General features: G+C 33.0%; 3 protein-coding genes and 1 non-coding gene across 4 annotated transcripts; 2 read left to right on the forward strand and 2 right to left on the reverse strand.

Moving 5' to 3' along the window:
* The first annotated feature begins 2140 nt into the window (after positions 1–2140).
* On the forward strand, positions 2141–3592 carry LOC107013769 (gibberellin 3-beta-dioxygenase 1-like). The gene is made up of 2 exons (XM_015213646.2): positions 2141–2719; positions 2836–3592. Exons 1-2 carry the CDS (start codon positions 2268–2270, stop codon positions 3455–3457), a joined length of 1074 nt encoding a protein of 357 aa, XP_015069132.1. The 5' UTR covers positions 2141–2267; the 3' UTR covers positions 3458–3592.
* A 2928-nt stretch (positions 3593–6520) lies between these two features.
* On the forward strand, positions 6521–6592 carry TRNAD-GUC. The gene has a single exon. It is a non-coding gene; the product is annotated as a tRNA-Asp (tRNA).
* A 141-nt stretch (positions 6593–6733) lies between these two features.
* LOC107012100 lies at positions 6734–10542 on the reverse strand. Its single transcript, XM_015211838.2, has one exon. It carries the CDS (start codon positions 10117–10119, stop codon positions 6952–6954), a length of 3168 nt encoding a protein of 1055 aa, XP_015067324.1. The 5' UTR covers positions 10120–10542; the 3' UTR covers positions 6734–6951.
* A 3271-nt stretch (positions 10543–13813) lies between these two features.
* On the reverse strand, positions 13814–15628 carry LOC107015085 (molybdate transporter 2). The gene is made up of 2 exons (XM_015215252.2): positions 14142–15628; positions 13814–13945 (listed from the first exon to the last, which is right to left on the reverse strand). The coding sequence occupies exon 1, from the start codon at positions 15519–15521 to the stop codon at positions 14145–14147; it is 1377 nt and encodes a 458-aa protein (XP_015070738.1). The 5' UTR covers positions 15522–15628; the 3' UTR covers positions 13814–13945; positions 14142–14144.
* Positions 15629–17944: the final 2316 nt, after the last annotated feature.

The following is a 17944-nucleotide window of genomic DNA, read 5'->3' on the forward strand; positions in this document are numbered from 1 at the left end:
AACAATTTACCAAACTAATAATAATTATATTAAAATCAAGAGTACTGTAAATATATTTAATGGACTAAAAGATTATTTAATTTTATTAAGTCAATATAAACATTTGTGGTCAAATCCATTAGTGAGCTATTAAAGTTGACACTATATTTCACTTAGACACTTTAATTGAATGATTTTCACTTTAGATTTCTCTATGTTTGATGTTCAATATATACACAATGTACTGACATAAAAAATAAGGACCATATCATTTTCATAATCAAGATAAATTTTGTTTAATTTTATGTTATAACCACAGAGATAGTTTGTCCAATTTTCATCTTTAATTGGGACATAAACTTGATATCTTTTAAAAATCATTAAAATAATGTACATCAAATGGTCTACAGTAAAAACCTCATAAAATTAATATAGTTATGATCGTGAAATGTTATTATTTTATAGAGATATTATTTAATTTGATAAATCAATAATTGGTAACTTATAAAGTGATTTAAGACTCAACCTTGTGATGTTGGGATAATATGAATTTTGAAAATGTATTATCGAAACATATTTTTGGATATTAAAAGGATAAGAAGTGGACATGAAACTGGTCCATGAAAGACTAATGTTTTGTATGCTATCAATTTTGAAATTCTGGCTTGGACAATAAATGTTCAGCAAGAGACAACAACAAATTGTTTTCTACACTACAAAATTTGTTTGGATGATGAAATCTCAAAGAATTTGAATGAATCCACTTGTGAAAATGTCATTCATGAACTTAAGGTCATGATTAATGATCTCAGTCACCTTAATAAAATGGACGTCAATAACCTATTAGATTATCCAGGTATAAATTATACATATTGATCAAATGTCCAAAATTTAGAAAAATTGTGGATACCATAAAACACAGTGTTGATGATGAAGTTGTAGATGATACTATACCTTTGAAATCAGTCACGCGTAAGGAAACACTTATCCTATCTAAAACTCTTCACGATTTTTTTGATGCAATTCAAAAGGACAACACCAGAACTTTTGGATGCAATAAGAAAAATTAGAAATGAACTTCAATTAGATTTAAAGTTTAATGAAAAAGCAAAACACAATAGAATTACATTTCACTAAATTGTCTTAGAGATATTTGTACTTTTATCAAAATAAGTGAATTTTTCCATTGGCCCAGATCGGAATCGAAAAAAATATTATCTTAAAAATTATTAATTTACCGAATCTTAATTTAGTGACGTTTTATGTACTATAGCCAATCTATTATTTATATAAATCTTTATTAAAACTATATAAACAATTATTTGTCAATATTTGGTTAAATACTTGTTTAATAGTATACCAAATGCAAATTCTCATTTTGACTTCTAATTAGGACAATATTAAAACATATCTTATCTAAACTCATGACTAATGATATATACCCATACAACTTTGCGATGTTAATGGTTATAACTATAAAGGGAGAAAGAATGTCTCATATGTGTGGGAAGGAATATTAGAGATAGATGCGTTAACGTGCAGAAGTTTATATTTCAATTTATATGACATTGGCAGAGTCAGAATAAAAATGTTGAAGTTTAAAGTTTAAGATAAAAAAGAAAAATATTTTTGAACCTAGAAAACTAGCGTGGAAAGCATTTTCATGATCCCTTCCTTATTATTAAGCCGTTAATCAATTTTGCGTAGCTTTTAATTAACAAAATTGCCAATTTTCTTATACATATGGAAAAACTATTGAATTCGTCCGAACTCAGAAACCCCCACTTAGTTTTTCCTCTGATCACATTTGTTGAGTTTTGAAATTCAAATCGTAATTTTTGTCTATCTTTAATTATGATTTATGATGTTTCTTGTATATATTTTCAATTTGTTTTTTTTTTTAATAATTCCATAATTGAATTGAATTCAGTTAACTGTCGAAATTGGAGGTATGGAGATATATTAGAGTATAGTATAGTATATGTTATGGATTAAATTTTTCTTTGAGGACAGGATGGTCCATTAAACTTTTGATCTTTCGTTTGTCCAATGATAGTCTATTCTATCCATTTGCTTCCTTTCATTTCTTGTCCCCTTCCTTATATCGACACCAACACTTCCCCAAAACCACTCAAATTTTACAGTCTTTCATTTCTATATACTTTTTATTATTTCTTCCCAGCATTCCTTGTCTATATATATATTCTTCTCATTTTCATCACCTCTTCACATACAACTAAATTCCAATTCCTCTTCTTCAATTCCAATAACTCCTAATTTCTACTACTATGCCTTCAATTATCTCATCAGAAAAACAACTCGATTTGTACTCGATAAAAGAATTACCCGAATCACATGCATGGAGATCCTCATTAGACAACGATGAATCGCGTAATATTAATGCGGAGTCTATTCCTGTAATCGATCTAAACGATGATCATAAATTTGTCATGGATAGAATTGGCCATGCATGCAAAACATGGGGTGCCTTCCAAATAGTAAACCACAATATATCGCACCGATTACTTAACCATATGGAAACATACGGGACGAGATTATTTTCCCTTCCGATGCAACAAAAATTAAAAGCAGCTCGATCGTCCGATGGCATCGCTGGCTATGGCGTGGCTCGAATTTCTTCTTTTTTCGATAAGCTCATGTGGTCCGAAGGATTCACTATTTTTGGCTCCCCTCTTGAACATGCCCGCCAACTTTGGCCATACGATTACAATAAATTCTGGTACACATTAATTAAACCCTATTCAAAAAATATTAAATCCGTGCACCTACCTACACAATTTTTCGTCGCTTTTTTTTTTTTTCGTATCTTTAATTATTATTTTTTGAATTTTTCAGTGACGTCATCGAAGAGTACGAAAATGAAATGGAAAAGCTAGCGGGAAGATTAATGGGTTTAATGCTTGGGTCCCTTGGAATAACAAAAGAAGATGTTAAATGGGCCGTTGGCCCAAGAAACGGTAGTTCGGCCCTACAACTAAATTCTTACCCGGCTTGTCCGGATCCGGATCGGGCTATGGGTCTTGCTGCACATACGGATTCTACCCTATTAACAATCCTTCACCAAAACAATACAAGTGGTTTACAAGTATTGAAAGAAGGAAACGGGTGGGTAACGGTTCCTCCGCTTCGCGGGGCATTAGTTATCAACGTGGGTGATTTGTTACACATATTGTCAAACGGGTTGTACCCGAGTGTTCTACATCGGGCGATAGTGAACAGGACTCGACATCGTCTTTCAGTGGCCTATCTATATGGGCCACCGTCAGGGGTGAAAATTTCACCCCTGTCGAAATTGGTAGACCAAAGGAACCCTCAAATGTATAGGCCAGTGACGTGGAGTGAGTATTTGGGAACTAAGGCAAAACATTTCAACAAAGCACTTTCATCTGTTCGGCTTTGCGCTCCTCGTATTGGGTTTGCCAATTCTAAAGATCAAAGTGGTGTCCAAGTAGGTTAATTATAACTAGAAGTATCCACTTTTTTTTTTTGTTTCTGAAAATATATATATGTTCCTTTTTGACCCATTGTTAGAATTTTGATCAACCTTTATCTTTGTGAGAACTTTTATAAAGGAGCTTTAGGTCAGCAGATTCGTCTTAATTCATTATTTCGATCCAGAATATAATTTTATATGTAGAAGTTTAATTTTATGAATATTTAACTTCAAGAACATATTGGATTCCATACCAAAAATCTTAAAAAACTAAACTAACAAAATTTAACTTTAATATGGCTCTATGCACATATAAGATATGTACAAATATTCTTTACTATAATATAATAACATCGAAAGTAGACATGTAATATATTATTATTAAAGTAAGGTAATTAATGTGAAACAAAATGAGTGTGTGTATATATATAATATAAAACACATTGGACAAAATGAAGGGTTCCCATAGAAATGGGGCGCTTACTAGTACTAGAAGATAAGTTAAAGGTCAATCATATACATCATCATTCAAAAAAGAAGAAGAAAAAATATGAGATGCAAACAAGGAACAACGTGTGTTGGCACTTCTGTCGCGCGCGGTGGGTGGATAGAGGGAAGACGCTGTATCCTAGCGATAGCATCGATTGACTGAGCATAAAATTTTAAAAATAAGAAAAAAAATATTAATTCATACCTATTTTTATGTTTATTAAAATTACTTTAATAATATTTGCATAAATAATTGAGTTTTCTTCACAAATAAAGTGTTAAATAAGACGAGTGTGAACATAAATAGCATAATTAGAAGACAGAAGAAGAAACATGTTTTTAGGGATGTTACGTTACAACTTACGAAATAGAAAGAGGAGGACAAGATTAAGTAGATTAGATCAAACATTAGGACGGCATAGCGGCAAATCAATCTTTCTTATACAAAAAATAATAATAGGAAACATAGAAGAAAACAAAAGCCCACATTTAGTCATTCAAATGTATTACGGCGTACATGTGTTAGGTTAGTGTCTTTGTGTATACCTCAAGAAGTGATGTTGTGCTCACTGGTGGGTAAAAACCCCGTTCTTAAGGATAGATATAGTGATGGCAGACACTTCCATACTAGTGGTGATTGTTTTAACAAATCATGTGCCTTTTTCTCCACAAAAAAATATATGCCAAACCCCAAACCAAAAAATAGCTATGTCTTCACTCATGCAAATATATTTACTTTTGTAAAGATAAATGTTAGAGTTCGTGCCTAAAGGGCAAAAAAGGTTGATAAAAATTTTAAAAGGGTATATTAAAAGAAAATTTAAATCAAAATGGTAAATCGCTATTGATTTAGCGATTTATTTTGACCGCGTTAAAGTAAAATCGCTGCACGAGCAGCGATACTGCACAATTTTTATTTTTATTTTGAAATCGATGCCTTGACAGCGATTTTTGTTATTGTTTTTTTTTTAAGTTTCTTTTTTTAACAAATCGCTGGCAAGGCAGCGATTTTAGTGAAATTTTAATTTTTTATTTGTGTATTTTAAATTGCTACATTTGTAGCAATTTTAGTGAAATTTGTTTTTTTTTTAATTTTTGAATTGAAAATCGCTGCATTTGCAGCGATTTTAGTTATTTAATATTATTTTATAAGTAAATCGCTGCAAAAGCAATGATTTAATTTTTATTTTAAAAAAATTGTGTTGTGTAATCGCTGCAAATGCAGCGACTTTTAGTTTGTATTTTTTTTTTTTACAAATTTTAGTTGATTTTTTTTTTCAAATTGAAACTTCTTATTTTATTATTTTATTTTATAAATATTTACAATTGATAATTTAAAAAAAAATTCACCAAAATCGCTTCAAATGCAGCAATTTAAAATACGCAATTAAATAAAATTAAAAATGTTATAAAATAAAATTAAATAAAATTTAAAACTAATTTTATAAAATAAAATTTTAAAAAAAGATGTTTCAATTTTAAAAAAAAAACTAAAAATTTGTAAAAAAAAAAACAACAAACTAAAAGTCGCTGCTTTTGCAGCGATTATAAAACACAATTAAAAAAAAAAACTAAAATCGTTGCTTTTGCAGCGATATACTTAAAAAATAATAATAAATAACTAAAATCGCAAAAATAATAAAGAACTAAAATAGCTGCAAATGCAGGATTTTCAATTCATAATTTCAAAAAAAAAAAACAAATTTCACTAAAATCGCTGCAAATACAACAATTTAAAATATACAAAAAAAAAATTAAAATTTCAGTAAACTCGCTGCGTTGTCAGCAATTTGTTAAAAAAAAGCTTTAAAAAAACAATAAAAGAAATCGCTGCCAAAAAAAAGTGCAATATCGCTGCTCGAGCAGCGATTTTGCTTTTAACGCCGTCAAAATAAATCGCTACGTAAGTAGCGATTTTACCGTTTTGGTTAGAAAATTTTTGATATACCCTTTTATAATTTTTGTCAACTTTTTTTGGCCTTTAAACTCCGAACTAGATAATGTTAAGTCTTGATTGGACCGTGAGAGTTGTCTTCTCAATTGTTGCTGCCCTTTCTGTATGATGAAAACTCATATTCAGGTGAGATAATATTGGATATATGACAACTTTCAATAATTCAATATGGCCGTGTATATGTTATATAAACGAGTTGGTTTATCATAAGGACATTCAAAATAATATCGTATTTCAATTGAAAGTCATTGATTTTCTTCTCCTATTTGAAAATTTTCTTTTTGTTTCTTTGCAAGTTTCTGATTGGTATACACTTTTGGCAATTTGATCAAGGTTATGTGGCTTCTGAAAGAATCATCATTATGAGTAAAAATAGTTTCTAGGAAAGTTATTTCTGGAGATTAAATAAGAGATATCTGATTAAGAATGTTAAAAATCGTTCTATTTTTAACCTTTTATAGTAATTAAATTATTTAAGAGACCAACAAACAACTTAATGGAAAGAAAATAAAAATAGATACTAATTGGTTTCTTCAGTCATTAGATTGTATATTGTCAAATCGTTGTCATGTGATTTTGTTGTGCTTAAATTATTGAAAAAATTGTTTATTTTTTAAAAATATACTCGATTAGACAACATCAAAGTCGTTGTAGTATAGTGGTAAGTATTCCCGCCTGTCACGCGGGTGACCCGGGTTCGATCCCCGGCAGCGGCGCTTAATCTTTTTTTCCCTCTTTTTCGAGTTTTTTTTTCTCTTTCAAAGTCTTGTTTCGACTCTTCAAAAATGCCATATTTCTGATCCTCCAAAATAGTGAATTTAATAACATAGGGTAAGGGCCTATATACGATAACATGATTATGTTGAACCAGTAATTAGAATGTTAATTAAATTCTTGGAACATCTCATGCATGATGGATTCATTCAGTTAATTATGTACCTCATTATCAGACAGGTAAAAACATATTTGAGAAAACAAACAATTCCGCAAGAAACAAAGTGCTCAAAATGTACATACAACAAGTCAGTCAGTAGACATTCTTTTTCAAGAGTAATAATCTCAGTCATCAAGTCAGTCAGTCCACATCCCGGTCTTTGACATGATTATTGACAGCCGAGGTAAGTTCAGCTTCAGCAGAAGGTAACCTCTCATAAACTCGGGACCCAACTGGTAGAAGCTTAATCTTGCCCAGTCTAAGCGTCTGGCTAAGCTTCTCATAGTTCCACCTCTGCTGAATATACACAACAACTGCCAGTACAACTGCAGCCACTGGTATGGCAATGTCTCCAAACTTTGTGTAAAAATCAAACCTGGGGTTCACAAACTCGTATTCTTCCGAGAAATAGGGATTGGGAACAGGAGATCTGATGTAATCATACACATGAGGCAGAAGTCTAACCGACGTAAGTCCAATATAATATAGCTTCCTCAGTGGTTTGCAATGGATTTGCCAAAAAAGGTTTCCTATTACTTGAGGAAGCAAAAAGAAATCTTGAATCAAACCCATGTACTCCTCCAATTCAGTTTCCCATTCCCTCAAGGTGTGAAAATTTCCAGTCGAATCTACGTAACGTTCAGCATGAAGAGGTTTCTGGCTTGTATTGAAGGAGTGGATAAACAGAACAATGATATATCCAGCAACATGCATTACCACTGTACTGACAAGTACCCATTTGTCACTTGGAACACGGTGTGGTTCAAGAGGGCTCCTTGCTGATAATCTGATACGGGATCTCCACACCTTTTGGCTGAGCCTCGCTGTTACTAAAAAGGCAACTAGCACAAGAACCTTGACAGTATAATCAATCAGACGAATCCACTGGCTGTTATCAAGATCATAAGATGGAGTCTCATTGATTTCAGCACCCATAATTTTGAACAAAGCCTCTGCACCTGTGATCAAAGGCAGGCCGTATCCAAGAGCTTGGACACCTAGCATGGCAAGCGAGACATACGGAACAGATTCCGCATTATCTCTGATGTAAAATAGTTGGCTGAGAATGCAGAATATCGCCAGAGAGAGTGTCAAGATGCGCAGGATGCCCTCTACGCCCCTACGGGAAAGAATGTCTTCTCGCTGCTTCCTGTACATAATGGGGAATGTTTTAATGTTTACGGGATTAAAATAGAGTGGATCATCATCATTTCTTTGAGAGGATACGGAGATTTTAGCTGTTGGATTGACCAACCAACGAGCAGTGGTTGGTGGGTATGTTATAACCACCTCAATCAGACAATCCAATCCAGCCTCAAGGTCCATACTTTCTGATAGAATTTTCCAGGAGGCTCGAACATCCCTGCAACCAATGAGGTACATATTTCCGACATGTGGATCATACATTCCCTCAACAAAAAGCAACGAGATGTTATTGTATGACGTCCCAGTGAGACTAAGTTGAGCAGAAACATTTAAGAGAAGCTGTTTTTCTGTGTATTCAGCCTTAGCATGATAAGAATTCTCTTTTTCACCAATGGAACCGTTTGTCAAAGGCCCAAACATTTGACCAAGAGAAAGAATCTCCATTTCAATTTCAACTCTTTGGTTAGCTGAACCAGCGATTTGATCTGCAACTGCTGAGGTGTGAAGGGAGAGATCTTCAGAAAGAATCGAAAGGCTGACGGAAAAAGAATCTGCATCTTCCAGTCTTGGGAATGTCAACAGTGATTTCTTAAACATTGAACCAAGGGTAAAGGGCTCATTTTTCTCAAGGACTGTAGCAGCTGCATTGATTTTTGAGTATTTGTAGTATGGACGAGAAGCAGTATATTGATCCCACAGCTCAACAGGGCGGATCAGTTTCTCAAATGATAAAGGAAAGTAACGCCTACTGCTTCCATCAATACTGGAAAAATGGCCAATAATTATGCTCCTTTGTGTTATAGAAAAGGAGAGTGGAACATACAAGCAGATTCGCGAATCACAGTTGCTGTCTTCTGCACCAACTACTCCACGGCAACCAACCATACAAAGCTGTCCACTGGAAGATTTCCAAATTCCCTCAGCAGAAAGAGTCATGTTACTAAGCCCAGTCCTTTGTGCTGCGGTGAACTGATTCTCCAATGGAGAAATCACTCTAAACACAGAAGAGACCCTAGAAGAAGTGACATTATCTTTTACAGATATTGTATCACATCGAACATCCTGAAGGACAAGCTTGACGTCCTTAAAACCCCCATCAGTGGCATTTATCTCCTTGTCCGATCTAAATGGACCCAATTGACTGCAAAAATCATCTGTACCGTTGCATTTCCAGTTCGGCACAACTGTTAAGGCTTCTTGCTGAGTGAATCTTTGAAGAATATAACAGAAGTCAAGCCCTCTATAAGTATTTATCTCAGTACTGAGACTATCTTTGTACGGATATGGATCACAAGCTTTTGACACAAACTTTTCAGAGCCAAATTCGTACTTTGAAGAAGTTCCCAGCCAAGAAGACATTTGAACTTCATCAAAGTACTTAAAACTCGTCTTTGGGTTTAAGCTTTTCATGGTTCCTAGAATAGCTCTATTTGTCAGTGTATTTGTTCTAGGATAATGAAGCACGAGCAAAATTCGATCATCTTGCATAAGAGGTGGCTGATTAGTATAACCAGATTCCTTTACCCACTGCCATGGATCAGTAGACTCTTGCTGACGAGAAGGCAACATTGTTGTCCCTAACAAACACATGACTCTTTCCCCTTGATTTTTCTTCGATTCAATGTATACTCCTTCAAAAGTCACCGAAAGCTGGGAATGACCGGGCCAAATATCAAAATGAGGACTTCTCTCATATGGTTTACTTGAAAACAAGCCATCTAGGGTGATACCAATCTGCAATATCCCACTCACACTCACTGATTTCTTAGACTGATGAGCACGATCAACATTCGTAACCCAAAAAGAAACTAAGTTCAACGGAGATCGAAGATCCGATGATCTGTTTGAAAGATCTCTATCATCAAAAGGCATTATTGAAGCAGCCCCATTAGACACTTGCCTCCAATCTCCATTCAGAAAACTTAATTCATGTTTTATGCTATAAATTCTGTTATCATCAGGTTCCAATTCAGAAGCAGAAGCTAAAACAAAAGCGCATTCTTTTTTGACTTCATCAGTTCTTTCATATTTGTAAGGCATAGAAGTTCTAGTCCTAGGTCCTAACTCTCCATCTACCACATAAGAATGAACAAAACCAACAGACAAAAACATCAACCAGATAATAATACTAGCCATTGTCCAATAAGAAGCAAAAAAAGACATTTCCCCAAACCCCTTAAATCAAGATTCTTCAAGTATTAGTGGAAAACAGAGAAATTCATGACTAACCGTTTTTAGAACTAAGATTTGAACTTGCTAAAATCGAAATCAAAACAGCAAAGAAAAACTTGGGAACTTATAAAGATCAAGTCTTTGAGATAGGAATTAGTGAATCTTGATGAGGAAATAGCAAGGTGCACTTACCTGCTAACTCAAATCTTCATAGAAAGAGAGAAATAGAACAAAGAATCAAAGGAAAGTGATGATCAATTTGAGAAAAAAAAGGGACAAGTTGGTGCTTTTGATTTTGATAATTAGGGTAAGTAGAGAGAGTAAGGTGTGAAGTTGAAGTCAAGATAGCTGATGATGGCGACACTGTTGAAGTTGAGTCAAATTTTTCTTACAAACTACTATGTACCAACTCCTCTAGGCTCCATCTCTGTTTTCTTATTAATATTCTCGTGTCTCATTTTATATGTCATCTTTTAATTTTGTATTTGTATTAAATTATAATATAATTTTATTTTTTTATTTTTATTTAATATTTTTAAATCATTTTTATTAACAAATGATCGGATTAACTAACAATTCTATTGATGATATAATTGATAAAATATAATAATTTATACATTAATTTTATAAAAAATAAATATTATGATTCAATTATTTATAAAAAAAAAGTCATATAAGATGAGATCAAAGAAGTATCATATTGGTCGGGAAAGAACCAAAATAGTTGTTTAATTAATTAAGCAGATCTCAATTAATCAATTTACCTAATTTTCAGGGGACTGCTCTTGAACTACTCACTCAGTTGACTTTTGGTTGTTCATACTAGAAAGGACACACCCTTAAATTAAGAAAAGAAATTATTTTTCTTTTAATACATTAGACCGGACAAGTAAAAGGAAAAGATATTTTCAATGTAATGGGTGAGGAAAAATGAATAATAAATTTCTTATATTATTCAAACTATTGAGAGAAATTTAGTAACGTCTACCACTTATTATGTTGTGATTCATAATATATGAAGATTATAGTATGATTTTTTAAAAAGAAATCATATTTTTCGACAAGGTTTAGCGTTTAAGAGGGATTCCTTAAAACAAATAATTTTTAGTGCAAGTATTAACAATTTGGTAGGAGGAAATGAGATTAGATGGAGTAATAAAAGAAGAGATTTTTTAAAAGAAAGAAATAGATTTGAATCTTAGATCTAGCCCTTAGATGGGCGTAAGAAAATATTAAACAAATTTGATTTGTCTTTTCTTTATTTTCTTTCAAATTTTCTTGAAAGCATGCATATGCATAAATTAAATTTAATGATTCAGATTTAATTGATCAAATAACCCTAAAATGCGAGCTTCTCAAAGGAAGTAGCCCCATTGTTTTTTTAAAAAAATAAATGGTTGTTCCAAAGATGCAGTTTTGTATAAGAATTGACTGCTCCCAAGACAGCATAAACAGTCACATAGCTTTGTTTCTGTACTCAAGAGCTTATTGTCATGACTCGCCACATTGCATAGAGTGTTAGTTGCAATCTAAGTCAGTGACATTATATATAACATCTTTCACTTCAGGATGAATAGTAGTTCTGAATTTTTACAAATTGCATCATGCTAATTGATATGACGCTTTGAAACTACATGAATGTCAAATGCTTCTGTCATTGCACAAATTCATCTTGACACATGAATTTTAAAGCTATAGATAGATACCTGCTGTTAGATACACAATAGTAATTCGAGTCATAACTCAGCTTTGAAATAACATGAACCTATTCTTACATTAGCCAAGTGAATCAGCATGAGAAAATCACTCAATCGTTCTGTTCTGTCCATTTTTTTTCACGCCAAGATTGTAAAACAGTGTACACAACTACTCAAATCACCTAGAGGCACGTTAATTCTTCAATAGGCTCAGATTGCTACTTTATGTTTAAATACTTTACTATTCAGAGAGTGTTATATATTGTTGGAAGACAATCTTCCCCAACTCAAACAAAACGTCTTTCCTGATTCTTCCTCACCTTAGAGCGAATTTTTAGTTCGATTTCACTATAATAAAAATGACCATTAGTGGCATTTAATTCTTAATTGTCGCTAAATATGTATTTTTAGCGGCAATTGTCACTCTTTATATATGTCCCAGCCTTTACCGACATTGATTCTAATGACACTTAACTAATGTCGATAAAGACTTTAGCACTCTTTACTAGTGTCAATATTTAATGTCGCTCAAAATTGTTTTTGTTGTAGTGTTTCATTTATAAATTCAGGTTCTTTCCTTTAACACTTTGTTCGGATCATTGTTATCCATTGTATCATAATGTATTATATTGTATTGTACTTTATTGTACTGTATTGTATGGTAAATACAGTGTTTGGCTAAATTGTATAGTTTGTTGTTATTTAGTAACATTTTAATTTTTGGTTTGATTGTATCGTACTGTATTATAATTTATAAATTTATTTCATTATCCTTAATTATTCTAGGGGAGGAGGTTTGACTAGGTTTAAATAACGGAAAAGGGTCTAAAATCCCTCAAAGTATTGGAAATGATACAAAATTAACATTCATCTTTGGTTCAAAATTGTTCACTTTTTTAATTGTTTTAAAATTAAACTCTTTAAATATTTTTTAAAATACTTGGCGTCCAACTATTGGTTATAATATAATTTATTGATATAATTTATAAACCAACTCACTACCCACTCATTAGTAACTAAACCTCATCCAATTAATAATCCAATTATAGTATCGAAATCGTCATAAATACTATTAAAACACGATGAAATCATAGATTCCTGAAAATGACATCCGATATTATTCGAGTCCGAATCGAAGCCCCAATTAAATTTAGGTTGAGCCGCTTATTTAGGAGGACATTTTCTTTCAAAATTGATTAGAAATTTATGATTAAAGGTAAAGAAGTAATATATCCCGAATTAATTCATGCACTTTTTTAAAATATAATTTTATAAATATTTATGATTTGTTTTAAAACCTTTAATATATTATTTTGAAAAAAAGTTACCTATGAATTAACATCACATAATTGAGACGTAAGAATAATTAAGATGAACATAGTCAGACTTTTAAGTTTATCGGTAATTTTTATTTAGACACTTGAATGCATGATAATTAAATTCTGTAGATATTTTCGCCTCAAATTTTTAAAAACACTCAATTGGCAGTACCTAATCTGTTGTTGCATTAATAATGTGACGGGTTTATTAATTTAGAGGGTTTTAATTAGTAATGAGTGGGTAGTGGATTGATTTATAGATTATACTAACAAGTTAAATTATAAAATAGTTGAGCGCCACGTATTTAAAAAAATATTTAAATAGTTTAAATATAAAATCGTTAAATAAGTGGTCAATGTTGAATCAAAAAGTGGATTACAATGATATTTTTGACCCAATAGGTGGGTAGGAAGGTTATTTTGAAGCCAATAGGTGGATGGAGGGTAATTTTGTACTGTTTTCAATACTTTGAGTATATTTTAGGTCCTTTTCCATTTAAATAATGAAGGTAATGGGTAAAATAGTATTTTGGAATATGATGTAAAGATATAATAGGAAAAAGAAATTAATTAACAATGAAAACACACCAAACTTGTTGTTCCATAAACTAGGGATTTCTATTGTTACGTAACAACGAAATTTTACAATACAATACAATACATTATAAATAACAATGAAAACAAACATTGTAGATATAGTAACAATATAATACAATACAATAAATAACAATGATCCAAACATAATGTAAGTCTGGACCAAACAACAACCACATTGCCTCCTAATTGGTATAGTCACACATTCTGCAAACAAGATCCATATATATCAAACAGATATCCAAGAAATACAGAATCTTTTCTCTTTTTTTTGGTTGATGATCTCAAAGATATATATAGGATTATGAAGGATAGTAGCTCAAGAAACAAGCGATTGATGTAAGGAATAGATAGATATACTAAGTTAGCAAATGAAGATAAATAATTTATGGAAGAAATGTACATTTTATGGATTGAGACTAGTTTCAGCGTTTGATCTCCCAAAGCAACTATGGAAGCAGTCCAATTCCCTCAATTTCAGCAGCAAAAACAGCACGATACCGCACCCGAATCCTAATGCAGCACTGGAACCCGTCAATGAAACGGCAGCACAAACCAACATAACAAAAGATTCTTCCTTTGAGTTCATATCCCTTGATGCCATAGCCAATTCAATCCCAGCAAACAACAGAAGCACCCCAAGTATACCAATAGGGAACTGACTCAAAATCCTCACAAATGAACTCCCAAATACCAAACCAAGAACCAATTTACCCAATCCAAGAAACGCCACCGATGCACCACTCCTCCCACCAAATCTATACTGTCCAGCCAGCCCCCCTGCACCGTGGCAACACGGCATTGCCCCAAACCAACAACCCACCAAATTCATTAGTCCAACACTTACAGAGACTCTAGTTGCAGACACTTCCTTCTCCGGGAACAAATCAGCTGACAATTTACACACAGCGATCACCGAATTCAATACGGATAACGGAATCTGAGGAATCGCTCCCAGGAGAAAACCGCTTTTCCAATCTTCCCATGTAATGTTCAAAATGTGAATTTTTGATGGGCCAAATTTAATATCGTGAATGATTGAAGGATCACGAACAAAACAGAGGATCAATCCCAGTAAAAATACTATAAGAGCTGCCGGAATTGCTGATAGTGTTCGTAATCTACGCCGATCGCTCCCGTCTTCATCTTCGTCGTCCTCAACAACTTCACCGGAGCCGGTGACGAGTATAAGAAAAGACACACAAGTGAGAGCCAGAATAACGCCGTCAAGGCCAAACCACGAACGTGGGGAGGTGGCGGTAGCCTTTGTAGAGGTAAAATCTTGGTTATAACGAATGTATTTGATAGCAGAGAAGGCAAAAGCGAGGCCCTGAGAAAGCTGAACGCCGCGAACAACAGGGAGAGGAATAAAGCGGTAGAAGAAGGACATAAGCCCGGTGACTCCGAGGAATAAAAGTGTGCCGGCGGTGGTAATACCGGCGGCGGCAATTTGGGGAACAGTGAGATGAGGTATTTCAGAGACGGCGACGGCAGCAATAGATTTCATGGGTTGAACAGGCATGGGGATTCCGAAAATAGCACCGGTGATGATATTGTAGAATGCAGTGAATATAAGGGTAGTGCTGAGGTCAAGATTGCTGACTAATGTGAGTGCTAAGACAATGGGAATGTAAGTGCCTAAATCGCCGACGGAGCCACCTAGTTCGGAAAGTAGGGAGGTTTTCAGGCGGAGAGAGCCGGTGAACGTATGAGCGGAAAGATGGCTGCGCCACCAGTTGCGGCGGAGGAGGGGAGTGGTACGGTCAGAAGTTCGCTCAGCCATTTTTTCCCGGAGGGAGTTGGCAGGGGAGGGACTAATCACAAATAAGATGAAAGTCGCGCGAACCCAAACATGAAAAGGCAATTCTTTTTCTAATATAAACTCATCCGTCTCAATTTATATTATATGGTTTGAATTTAAAAAATGATGTTCATTAGTACAAAAAATAAATAAATTTCTTTTCAATTTATATATTTATTCGTTATGTTATGTCGAATTTGTAAATAAAAATGTAATTTAATAGGTGATATAAATATTATGGTATGTTTAAAAGCGCGAAGGGAAGGTAGTTTCCTAACTTAAACTCATTTATCATTTTAGAAACGTTTCAAGTGGTGAAGGTTGGAACTGTGTTGTGTGGTTTAAGATGCCGTTGATATTCGGATCTGTTGATGTTGATCACAAACAAATATCTGTACAAAATAATTATTTGGGCTAGTGCAGAATTTAAGTCCAAGATAAGGAAGGAGTCGTGACAAGTACAAGTGTCATGCTATTATTTACTAATCTAAGGAGTATGAAAGTGTCTTCCAACAATCATCTCTTCACTGCACCAAAAGGCAAAGCCTATTTGGTAAAATTTGAAAGCTGCTTTTTCTTCTAGGACCTGTTTAGATGGTAGGTTGATGTATTATTTAATAATTTTATGAATGAGTAGGATCAAATTTATAATCTAAAAAGGACAGTTTTCACGTATACCAAACAAAAAAATCAAATTTGTATGTTATAACAAAATTTATATAATTGCGCTCCATAACAAACATATAACTGTATAATTCGCTATACATATATAACTGTATAATTCGCTGGCCTAAATTGTATAATTCGTTGGCCTCGCTATACATATACAATTGTATAATTTGTTGGCCTCGCTATACATATACAATTGTATGATTTGCTGGCCTAAATTGTATAATTCGCTAGNCAAAGTTTGCATAATTGCGCTCCATAGCAAACATAAAACTGTATAATTCGCTATACATATACAATTGTATGATTCGCTGGCCTAAATTGTATAATTCGCTGGCCTATTTCGCTGCAATATGTGTATAAATTTTGTTTTGCATACAATTGAATCGAAGTAAAATATTTGTATATTGTATAATTATAAGTGTATAGGAAGAATATATATGTTTTTCTCTTGCTTTATACAAAAACTGAAACACAATTTATACACTTTTGTTATATAAAGTGAGAGAAAATTGTATTTCACTGCAATTGTATAATTCGCTGACCTTTTCGCTGCAATATTTGTATAAAATTTGCATTTGTATACAATTGAATCGGAGTAAAATGTTTGTAAATTGTATAATTAAGTGTATAGCACGAAGATATATGTTTTTGCATGTGTATATACAATTTTCTCTCACTTTATACAAAACAGAAACACAATTTATACACTTCTTTTTGTATAAAGCGAGAGAGGCGAGCAGAGGGAGAGTGGCGAGCGAGAATGGGAGAGTGGCAAGCGAGAGTTTTGGGAGACAGGCGACTGACAAACTTTGGCAAACGTTTGCTATGGGACACAATTAAATCAAACAGTAGTTACTTCATTTATTTTAGGTTATTAGTTTGCTATTATATACAATTATCCCATCTAGAAACTGCAAAAGGGATAGGGACAAATAATACAATTAAAAAAGTTAGCTGTCAAACATGAAGAAAAAAAATCAAAGGAAAAAGGAAGGGAACATGAGAATTGTTAGGATCCGAAGAAATCCCAAGCCCACATACGGACTAAACTTTGGGCTTGGAATTAGGGCCTTCAACAAATATTTGGGCTTCCACGGTCCAATTTGATACTGTGTGTCATGGATGAAATTCACAAATACAATAGCTATTTTTTTTTGTCTAATTCAACTTTAGCTAGCATAATGTGCTCAAGTTCTAAAAATCCCGCAAGTATAGAATATGTTGAGTGTGTTTGGTATGAACGAAAATATTTTCTGGAAAATGTTTTCCAATTTTCTCATGTTTGGTTGGGACAAAAGTTTCGGAAAATATTTCCCAAATCAACTCATTTTCCTCAAAATTAAGGAAAATGACTTCCCTTCAAAAATTAAGGAAAACATTTTCCATAACTCTCCTCCAATTTCAAATTACTTTTTCTTTTTGGGAAAAACATCAATTTAAATAAATATTTTCAATTTCAAAATTTTATTTTTTCACCTGATTCTTGACCCTACCCCCACCGACCAGCCCCCCCAACCCCAACCCCTCTCCAAAAAATTAATTTTGCTTTTTAAAAATATTTTTAACTTCAAATTTTTATTTTTCGTTCCTATCCCTTTCCCCCAAAAAAAGATCAATTTTATTTTTAAAAATTATTTTCAATTTCAAAAATTATTTTCTACTCTAATAAAAATAAAAATATTTCTAAAAAAACATTTTTCATTTATAAATCAAAACTAAAAATTATTTTCAAA

The sequence above is a fragment of the Solanum pennellii genome, chromosome 3 (genome assembly GCF_001406875.1).
Source record: "Solanum pennellii chromosome 3, SPENNV200".
NCBI lineage: Eukaryota > Viridiplantae > Streptophyta > Magnoliopsida > Solanales > Solanaceae > Solanum > Solanum pennellii.